Below are 10,942 nucleotides of genomic sequence, written 5' to 3' on the forward strand. Positions count from 1 at the left end.
CTCCTGTCTGTCTGTCTGTCTATCTATCTATCTATCTATCTATCTCCTATCTATCTATCTATCTCCTATCTATCTATCTATCTATCCATCTATCTCTTGTCTGTCTGTCTATTTATCTATCTATCCGTCTATCTATCTATCTATCTCCTGTCTGTCTATCTATCTATCCATCTATCTCCTGTCTGTCTGTCTATCTATCTCCTATCTATCTATCACTCCATCTGTCTGTCTGTCTATCTATCTCCTATCTATCTATCTATCTATCTATCTATCTATCATCTATCTATCTCCTGTCTGTCTGTCTGTATGTATGTCTGTCTGTCTATCTATCTATCCATCATACTGAGTACAAATGCTGGAAAAGCTGGGTGACCTCCATTATACTGACTACAGGATACTGGAAAAGCTGGGTGACCTCCATTACACTGACTACAGGATACTGGAAAGGCTGGGTGACCTCCATTATACTGACTACAGGATACTGGAAAAGCTGGGTGACCTCCATTATACTGACTACAGAATACTGGAAAGGCTGGGTGACCTCCATTACACTGACTACAGGATACTGGGAAAGCTGGGTGACCTCCATTATACTGACTACAGGATACTGGGAAAGCTGGGTGACCTTCATTATACTGACTACAGGATACTGGGAAAGCTGGGTGACCTCCATTATACTGAATAGAAGATTCTGGAAAGCTGTGTGACCTCCATCATACTGAGTACAAGATGGTCCCAGAGCTGTGTATATATATATATATATATATATATATATATATATATATACGGCTCCTCCTGATTATTTGGTCATATATATACTGTATATAGCTGCTGTGTCTGGTCAGTGGTGTGGGTGGGTGGTTGTGTGTCTGTGTCTGTCTGTGTGTTGTCACTCCTCTCACAGTACCTGACACCTTCCAGCGCTCAGCAGCCTCACTTACTGTCAGAGCTGCTGCTGGATGACTTCAGTCCCTCTCTGGCAGCCATGGACGGCAGGATCCCTCCAGCTGCTGGTCCCTCCCCACACATGTCTGTAGTGGCTGGGGCCCCCAAGAAGCCAACAGCACCTGGCAATAGCGGGCCCCCTCAGCTGTCGGATGCCGTGCCCGGCCAGGGCTGGATCTTCTCCCTGCTTCTTCCTCACACGCTGCTGCTTCTCCCCTCCCCCTCACTGTCCTACAGAGTGTGGTATGAGGGGGAGGGGCCAGCAGCAGCTTGTGAGGAAGAAGCAGGGAGAAGATCCAGCCCTGGCCGGGCACGGCATCCGACAGCTGAGGGGGCCCGCTATTGCCAGGTGCTGTTGGCTTCTTGGGGGCCCCAGCCAGGACAGACATGTGTTAAGGCTGTCTGCAAAAGCAATAGCTTTTGCAGACAGCATTAACTGTCTGAGACCTTAGTGGGCCCCTGCCTGAGTGGGCCCGGGGGCGACCGCCCCCTTTGCCCCCGCCTATTTTCGCTACTGGTACACATCTATCCTAATAAGTTCTACGCAAATTGGTTTTTTTTCCTACTAAGTTATAAGTATGTGTGCCACTGTCCAAGGTTACAGTCTGGTGCATAAGATCACAGCGCTGATATCTTCTGTAACTTCAAGGATGTTAGAAAAAAAAAAAAAAACCTTCCAAGAAGTTTTAACTCTTGTATCTATGATTTTACTGCTCACTGCTCAAGGTTAGAAGTGAGTTACAGAGCGTTCTGTTTACTGATAAGAGCAGCGGATTGAAGGAATATTCATTTCAGCTGATTTATTTAATTTTTTTATCAAAAGAAGTTTAATATGGGACGAGTGTACAATGTTTAATTATTTTTTTAATGTTTTTATTTTTAGGGTTAACAGTTTTGTGATAATTATAGCAAACTTAGCTCATGAATATATATGTACTTTTATCCCTAGTAAAAACCAAACCCATGTCCATGGCTCCAGTCTGCACTCCTTATGCCCCCCAATATATATATATTTTGTGTTAAGTGCATTGAATCCAGCATCTCTGTTGCCTCTTGATGTAGATTCAAATGGGGGAGGGGATAGAGGTGAATGGAACTGGGAGCAGCCCATTTTGATGGAGTAGCCAATTTTGATGTTTTACATTTTTTTTAAACACCGTACAAATTTTTTATTTTTGAATAAGGATGTTTTTATTACTTATTGTGTTTGATATTTTAAATTGTGAAAGATGAAAATGTAATTGAAAGCCCAAATATTAATGAAAGTTTAAAAGTTTTCATTGTAGATTATCCCAGACTTTTCAAAGATGGATGACACAAGACGCAAGGATATATGGTGACCGCCATGCAGAGTGACGTTCCACTGCAGAAACCGCTCCTGCCATAAGCTGGAGGTGAGGACAATCACTGAGACATGTAGGATGGTTGAAGGTAACTGTGCAGATGTCTATATGAAGCCCACCATTATGGGTTAATTGGCAAATTAGAGATTTGTTTGGTCCCTGGGCTTACCAAAAACACTTGTAGAAAAAAAAAAAAAAAAAAAAACTGTTCAAAGAAGAAGAAAAGCTGCCATAGAGCGGCAGACGCAACGTTCACGCAGACAAACCCTGATGCCAAAAAGGGTGATGGATGATGGATAAAGCTGGTGATGCGGTGGTTTCTGTGCTCTTCCCAAGGTAACAGCATACAAAGCGTACAAGGGAATGGGGAGATGTTTCCAGTCTCTTCCTGAGGTAACCGTACATAGTGTACAGGTGGAGGAGGAGATGTGGATCTGTTTGTTTTTAAGTCTTTTCCAGAGACAATCAGCAACAAGCTGTGAGACCAGCGGATGGAGAGGAGGTACTGGGTAAAGATGGCATGCAGACAGTAAGTAACTGTGCCGCCTGCCTTGTATCCCACTGTAAGTTATCTGACAAAACCAGCAGAAGGAAGCCATGTGTAATGTGATGTAGTATCCTCACATTGGGCGGCCCAGGGGACAACAAATATAGCAGAGAGGGTTGTGTACGGCTGTATTGTCTACACCTGCCATAACCTACTGTAAGTAACACCGTAAAGTGCCTGTCTGCATAGTCTGTCATCTTCCTGCCTGTTTCAGAGAATGTAAGTGGACGTCATCCACCTGCCACAGGTGGCCTATATAGGTATGTCCTTGTCTGTACTGATGTCTTCTTTACAGGTCAAGCCAAAACTATGGGAGACAACAAAGCCAATGTCTGAGGTGATACTAGTGGCCTTAAAAGAAGCGATATAACTGAGGCCAAGAGTCCAAGTGTCTGTAAAGAGGCCTGTCAGTCAAAAGATGGGTTTAAGGATAAAGGATCCATACCAATGCCACTATTACAAAAAGGATCATATGATATATATATTATTCTCATAAAAAGGCTTTGAAACCTTAGCTGATGTATCGTTTACACTTTGCTTTTATTTCTATGGTGGTTATCTTATGTGTAATATATGATGATCTCAGTCAGACAAGAGACAATTCAGTAGGATCCAAATATTATATCGGTAATAAGCGCCCAGTTACTTCATATTATTGGTCTATGTATTATACTATATGATTATGTACGGGAAGAGATGTGACCATGCGACCAGTCATTAGTCCTGTGTGATCTAATCATAAAGACGTTTTCTAGGTACAAAATGAAGTAAAAAGACTAAAAAGAAGTGGAAATTTTGAGAATCCCTTACTGAAGATTGTGAATTCACTAATTGGTTATTATAAGTGAATCTAGTGGTTACATAGTAGGTCACATTGTGGAGATTTATTGCATTTATCTGTTGTGCTGTTTTTGGTTTATGTATCAATCAACTTTTCATTTTGCTTTTGCCATGAGATAAGATTTGCTCACATCAAAACTTTTTCTTTTCAAAAACTTTTTAAAGTTAGTTTTTGTGACTTTCCAAACCCCACATGATGCCGAAGTGGTAAAGTCCTTGTGATAGAGTCACGTCTGTTATATACAGTAATAAGACAATAAGGTTTGGTTATTTTGATAAAATCCAGAGAGGTATTTGTCCTATATATATATATATACATATATTAGTTTGGGTATTTATAATAAGCTTTTATTTGTTTTGTTGTAACTAAGCTGTATATTGGCGTATACTATAAAGACTCGCCCATTGTTTAGTATTTTCTTTCGGTTATTGCAGATCTACCTACCTCATCTGCTGTAAATTTGTTCCGCCATCTATAACTCTCAATAAAATGTATGGTACTATTTCTGTATCCTATGGTGATGCAAACTTGGGACAAATTAGTTGAAGCCACAGACTATTTAGATGATCAGATATTTGACATACTGGATATACTCAACACCTCAGTAGCAGTGCAGAGGCAACTTATGGTAGTTACTAACCAGCACACTGTGGTGCTTGATTTTCTGACTGCTGCTCAAGGGGGGATGTGTCAGGTAGTTGGCCCTACATGTTGTCAGTATGTAAATGATCAGGGAATAGTGCAAATCACGGCAGACCAGGATAAATGGTGGTCAGGGGCATTAGCTAGCTTAAATCCTGCAAATTGGTTCAATGGTATGGGAGGATGGTTCATGGGAATACTACAAACAGTTTTTCAGATCATGTTGTTTCTTTTATTGGTCTACTGTGTAATCAAAGGATTATGCTGTTGTTGTCAACAAGTTACAAAGACTAAATCTTATACTCTATAAGTAATGATGTTTGTTTCTTTTCCTTCTAGATTGGCGTTATGATGAGGAAATCTCTTGGAGGAGGATATGCCCATGTGGCTCTAGGTGATGGTGTTGGACCCAGAAGCATCCGCACCCTGACAACCCGCGGTCAGAGAGTGTTTAGGGTACATACTGGGATTTAATCCTATTCAGGACCCAGATTTCTTCATCATCGCCAAAAAGGGGGGACACTGAGAGGAATGAGTTAATCCATCCAAAGTTTGAAGGAAGATAAAATAGAAGAAAAATAAATCCTTTTCTCATGAACTCCTTTTCTCATAATAAATCCTTTTCTCATGAACTCCTTTTCTCATGAGAACTCCCCTACATGACTGAATCCTGTTCAAGGACAGACAGCTGGTCCACCGTCTGTTCCCAGCAGATAATAAATGTTATTTTATAATTCAAATTCTCGTAAGCAGATAACAAATGTTTTTTAGCATCCTTATGTATGTATCAACATCCTTATGTAAACAATTTTAATTGAACATTTAATCTTATTGTATATCCATATCTGTCAAAATATATCCATAGTTATTCGTTTTTTTGAAGTTGATGACGTGTATAGTGTATGACTTTGCATTTTACATTCATATCCATTGGTTTTTCCTGTATAAATAAAGGTGGGTTCTCAGAGATGGGGAACACACCAGACTTGTTTGCAAGATACGTAGTCTGTGTCCTCATTCTAAGTGCATGGTGTGGGAGAGGGGATCCGGACCCATTCTCCAACTTAATTAGGAAACAGCCAACAACAGTAGGCCTTCTTTGGGAAGGCACTTCGACAGGACAATAACTGCATCCCCTGCCAAACGGACTGCAGGACAGATCTTGGATTAAAAGCAGCTATCCGAAGGTACAAGCCGTTTGGGGGGGTCAGATTGTGGGTACAGAGTCGCTTTAAAGTGGTTATCCAGGATAAGAAAAACATACCTGCTTTCTTTCAAAAACAGCGCCACCCCTGTCCTCAGGTTGTATTCAGTATTACAACTCAGCTCCATTCACTTTAATAGAACTGAGGTGCAATACCCCACACCTAACTGAGGGCAAGAGTGGAGCTTTTTCTGGAAGTAATAAGCTAGAATTTGTAGTCCCAGATAGCCCCTTTAGTACTTGTGTGGCCTGTTTACAGATTTTATATTGGAATCCTAAATAACTCCCCCTGGACCCATTTTACCTGGGATTGGGTATAAGAAATCGCATCACTTCATAAAACACAAGCAACAAGCAGTTAGTAAAAAACAAAACAAAAACATTTTATTGTTTTTGTGTGAAAATATCACAAAAAAATACAAAAGATATTTCAATCCCTGTAATACACAACAAATGATGAAACTCTAGACAGCAATTGTCTCTTTGGTGTCGGCTGAATTGTTATTTTCAGCGCATTTATAAATGTCTCCATTTTTTGAAAGAAGCCACAGGACTCCAGCATCATAAGTGACGTGCCTGAAGGTGGCACAGACGTCTATCTGGCTCCATGATGTACCAGTGGGGTTAGAGGCGGTAACGTTCATCCTAAAAGAAAGAGGATTGTTAGTTATATACAGGTTCACATTGTTTATGATGTAATATGTACAACTGTACAGAGTTGGGTTCACTGGTTGTTACTGCTCTGCCGATCATTGGTCATTATGATCCCAGGAGGATTCCTCCCAGGATGTAACTGATCCGGCCAATGAGATCTCCTGTACTCTATAAGAGACGGTGAGCGATAGTGAGCTACTCTAGCTGTGAAAGAGTGTCTAGGCTGAAATGAGCGGCCACAGTAAGGCCCCGTTCACACAGAGCGGTTGTGCAAGCCTAATGCATACACAAACTAGGACACTCCCGTTTGGCATGGGGCTGACAGTTTAAAAGTAGGTTTTTTTAGGACAATAACTGCATCCCCTGCCAAACGGACTGCAGGACAGATCTTGGATTAAAAGCAGCTATCCGAAGGTACAAGCGGTTTGGGGGGGTCAGATTGTGGGTACAGAGTCGCTTTAAAGTGGTTATCCAGGATAAGAAAAACATACCTGCTTTCTTCCAAAAACAGCGCCACCCCTGTCCTCAGGTTGTATTCAGTATTACAACTTAGCTCCATTCACTTTAATAGAACTGAGGTGCAATACCCCACACCTAACTGAGGGCAAGAGTGGAGCTTTTTCTGGAAGTAATAAGCTAGAATTTGTAGTCCCAGATAGCCCCTTTAGTACTTGTGTGGCCTGTTTACAGATTTTATATTGGAATCCTAAATAACTCCCCCTGGACCCATTTTACCTGGGATTGGGTATAAGAAATCGCATCACTTCATAAAACACAAGCAACAAGCAGTTAGTAAAAAAACAAAACAAAAACATTTTATTGTTTTTGTGTGAAAATATCACAAAAAAATACAAAAGATATTTCAATCCCTGTAATACACAACAAATGATGAAACTCTAGACAGCAATTGTCTCTTTGGTGTCGGCTGAATTGTTATTTTCAGCGCATTTATAAATGTCTCCATTTTTTGAAAGAAGCCACAGGACTCCAGCATCATAAGTGACGTGCCTGAAGGTGGCACAGACGTCTATCTGGCTCCATGATGTACCAGTGGGGTTAGAGGCGGTAACGTCCATCCTAAAAGAAAGAGGATTGTTAGTTATATACAGGTTCACATTGTTTATGATGTAATATGTAGAACTGTACAGAGTTATGTTCACTGGTTGTTACTGCTCTGCTGATCATTGGTCATTATGATCCCAGGAGGATTCCTCCCAGGATGTAACTGATCCGGCCAATGAGATCTCCTGTACTCTATAAGAGACAGTGAGCGATAGTGAGCTACTCTAGCTGTGAAAGAGTGTCTAGGCTGAAATGAGCGGCCACAGTACCCTGTTCACACAGAGCAAAAACTTCGGAATTCTGCGGCGGACGTCTCTGCCGCCGAATTCCGCCGTGCTCAGTGTCTCACTTTGACTGAAGGAGAAAGCGCGCGCGCGTCCGCTGCCGCCGCTCTCCGCTCAAAGAAGTGACATGTCATTTCTGTGTAGCTCAGTCCTCTTCACAACCACTACCACATCTAGAGTTGGGTACACCTCTTCAGAGGCTCAGAGAAAGTCAGAACGAAGGAGCCACAGCACTTGCTGAAATGCTGGAGAGTCAGTAATTGTGTCATCTTGGGGGATGAATCATGGGAATTCCAAATAATAGAGAGGGGCTGCTGTAGCTCTGGATCACCATTTAACATTGTCTTCAGCAAATCTAAGTTATGAGCACTCTACTGCTAAGAGATTCCTCTATCAATCCAATGAAATGCACCAGCTTGTCAATGTGTTTCTGTAGACCCCCCATAGAACACATCCTCTAGGGGTCCATAACGGCCATAATGCATAAAAACAAGTCAAATCTGTATAATGTGGTTCTGTAAAGCTCTTACCTCTTCAGAGCGTCTCCGGCAGGGTTTATGCCATAGACTGAGCCATCGGTGCCAACCTCAATCACTCTTAGACTGCCCTCAATCGGCTGCCATCCGGTTCCCTGGCACGCACTGGATGCCACATTTTGTCGAAAAAAGATTCTGTTGTCAAAACTCAATCCCCAGCATCCAAAGAGTCCGCAGCTGTAATACCTCAGAGACCCATCGATACGAGTGAATGTCAGAAGTGAAGACCTGGAGTTGACGCAGTTCTCATTCAGGCAATAGATATAGCCAAATGGGCCCACTCCACCCACGGACTTACTAAAGCCAGCATCCACCTGCTGCAAGAATCCTGGAGAAATGAACAAATAGGTTTTTACATTGTAGATACAATTATAAGCCCATTATGAGGAATTGGTGGTCCTCGATGGAGCACAAGCCAAGGACACCTTTCTCTTCCTCATAGTGGGCTATGAGAAAAAGCTTGCTTATAATTATCATGGATCAAGTCTCTTAAAGGGGTTTTTAGGAGTTTTAAAAAATGTTTTAATTGCTGAAACAGATGAGTACAGTGTTTTCTGTTTCTGGCAGTTCCCATAGAGAGTGATCGGAGCGGGGTGTGCATGCTAAAGAAAGTCTGAGGTCCCTGATCTCAAGATCACTGGGGAATCCTAGTAGTTAGACCCCCGTGATCAGCTAGTTTTTTCCAGTCATTTGCATAGGGGTAATCTTGTCAGCTAGTTAACCCTTTTAATAGAGGTTCTATACAATGTAACAAAAATGCTGTTTTACCTGTCACCGGTTTCCACCTGTTGTCTTGCAGTTTGTGGAGACTGTTCGTCCTATTGATGGCCCAAACTCCAGCTGGTCCGACCGTCACGTGAATGAACTGCCCGGGAAGCTGCTGCCAGCTGTCTCCTACCAAGTGGAAGGTGGTCCCATTGTCGTCTACACCATACACCTCCCCGGCTCCGGCATCTATCTGCTTTAGTTTTCCTGCTACTGATAAGCAGTCGTACTCTAAAAGGAAATAAAAGAACAGAAAAAATAATTAAAGCAAGAAAATAATAAAATATACAATATTCAGCGTCAGGGATGTGATGTCATATAAGATATAGTATAGTCCATGCTACTGGGGGTCACGGAAAAGAAAAAAAATCACTATTTCATAAAGCAATTCTAAAAATATGTTTTCTCTAAAATCCACAGGCCCATTGCCCTTGGATCCCAAATAGTGGCTTTCAAAGATCATATATATTTTTAAAGATTTTCACAATTATTTTTATATTAGCAGATATGACAGTGATGGGGTAATATGGTAGGATACATTTACTAAACCTGTAAGGCTAGGGGGATATTTACTAACAAATCTAAAAACACGATTTTGTCAAAGATTTTGTCACGATTTTGTCAAAAAAGTCACATCTAATTTGGATAGTCTTGTCTAAAAAAGCTTCACAAATTCATATTAGACTTATTTTGAGCGCAAACTAGATATATTAGACTAAAAACAGGCACAATTAGTTTGATAAATGTCCTCCTATGTCTATAAGGCTATGTTCACACATAGTATTTCCGTCATTCTTGGTCAGTATCTTTTCAATCAAAACCAGAAGTGGGTTGAAAACACAGACGCTGTGCAAATGTTTACCTGTCAGTTCCACTCTTGACTTTGGTTGAAAAAAGACTGACTAAAAAACTGACTATGGGGGAGATTTATCAAACATGGTGTAAAGTGAAACTGGTTCAGTTGTCCCTAGCAACCAATCAGATTCCACCTTTCATTTTCCAAAGAGTCTATGAGGAATGAAAGGTGGAATCTGGTTGCTAGGGGCAACTGGGCCAGTTTCACTTTACACCACGTTTGATAAGTCTCCCCCTATGTGTGAACATATCCCTAGGCTGTTTTTAGGCTTTTCTTTAACTAGTTTACAGTTAAATCAATGCAACAGAAGTGTTAAAGGGGTTATCCGGAATTAGACAAAGCATAGCTTCTTTCTTGCAAAAACCCCCTATCCTCAGGTTGTGTGTGATATTTCAATGCAGCTCCATTCACTTCAGTGAGACTGAGCTGCAAAACCAACACCCAAACTGAGGACAAGAGAGGTGCTGTTTGTGGAAGAAAGCAGCCATGTTTTTCTAATCCTGGACAAATTATTCCATAGACCCCATATAACAAAAAAGGAGTCAATATTTTTTTGTTTTGGCCTTGGTTCATGGTCTGCTGAATGGAATAGCACCCTATGTATGGCAGATGCCACCAAGTGAGGCAATCCATAATAGGTATAAGCCAGACATATACATCAGAGACTTCCCCCGTATATATGTACAGTAGACACGTGATCAATTTTGGACAGTGTGCATCATTTTCTATCATATGCAGTGTACATATATAAATCTTATAACACTAACAGCAGCTTTACCCCATACAATTATGTTATTATAAGAAGGACAACAACAGAATATTAAAAGGATGAACTGTTCATATAAAAACTCATAAAGTTTTTAGTTAGTGACAAACATAGAGAGAGAGAGATGGGAGAGAGAGAAGGTTGTATTACCGGCAGCAACAGCAGAGGCTCCTGCACACAGGAAGATGAGGCCGAGGATGAAGCTCATGGTGACTGGAGGAGATGGAGCCGGGGATGTCAGGAGCTGCAACCTCCTCCCTATTTATCCAGGACACCGGCTCCTCCTTACACAGCAATCTCCTCCTCACTGGTAGAAGGACAAGGACACCAGACAATGAAGCCTTTTTTTGTTTACAGTTTTTTTTTTTGTTTTTTTTTTGCTTTTTCAGTCAATAAAATGTACATTAAAAAGATCTAGCATAGCTAACATACTGAACATTTTATAAAAAATAACTGGCAGCAAAAAAATGTTTTAAATTTGCTCATTTTGTGTTTGC

The 10,942-nt window shown here is 41.2% G+C and overlaps 1 protein-coding gene across 1 annotated transcript; it reads right to left on the reverse strand.

Moving 5' to 3' along the window:
* Positions 1–7,051: 7,051 nt before the first annotated feature.
* Positions 7,052–10,698, reverse strand: LOC138769762 (fish-egg lectin-like). Its single transcript, XM_069948409.1, has 4 exons — positions 10,596–10,698; positions 8,827–9,054; positions 8,053–8,386; positions 7,052–7,253 (listed from the first exon to the last, which is right to left on the reverse strand). The coding sequence occupies exons 1-4, from the start codon at positions 10,651–10,653 to the stop codon at positions 7,073–7,075; spliced, it is 801 nt and encodes a 266-aa protein (XP_069804510.1). The 5' UTR covers positions 10,654–10,698; the 3' UTR covers positions 7,052–7,072.
* Positions 10,699–10,942: the final 244 nt, after the last annotated feature.

Source organism: Dendropsophus ebraccatus, chromosome 12, assembly GCF_027789765.1.
Source record: "Dendropsophus ebraccatus isolate aDenEbr1 chromosome 12, aDenEbr1.pat, whole genome shotgun sequence".
Classification (NCBI taxonomy): domain Eukaryota; kingdom Metazoa; phylum Chordata; class Amphibia; order Anura; family Hylidae; genus Dendropsophus; species Dendropsophus ebraccatus.

Coding starts and splice junctions, on each gene's coding strand:
- LOC138769762 (XM_069948409.1), bottom strand. CDS start 10,653: ATGAGCTTCATCCTCGGCCTCATCTTCCTGTGTGCAGGAGCCTCTGCT. Junction 8,387..8,826: donor CAGGTGGAAACCGGTGACAG/GTAAAACAGCAT, acceptor TCATTTCTCCAG/GATTCTTGCAGCAGGTGGAT. Junction 7,254..8,052: donor GCCGGAGACGCTCTGAAGAG/GTAAGAGCTTTA, acceptor TCTTTCTTTTAG/GATGGACGTTACCGCCTCTA.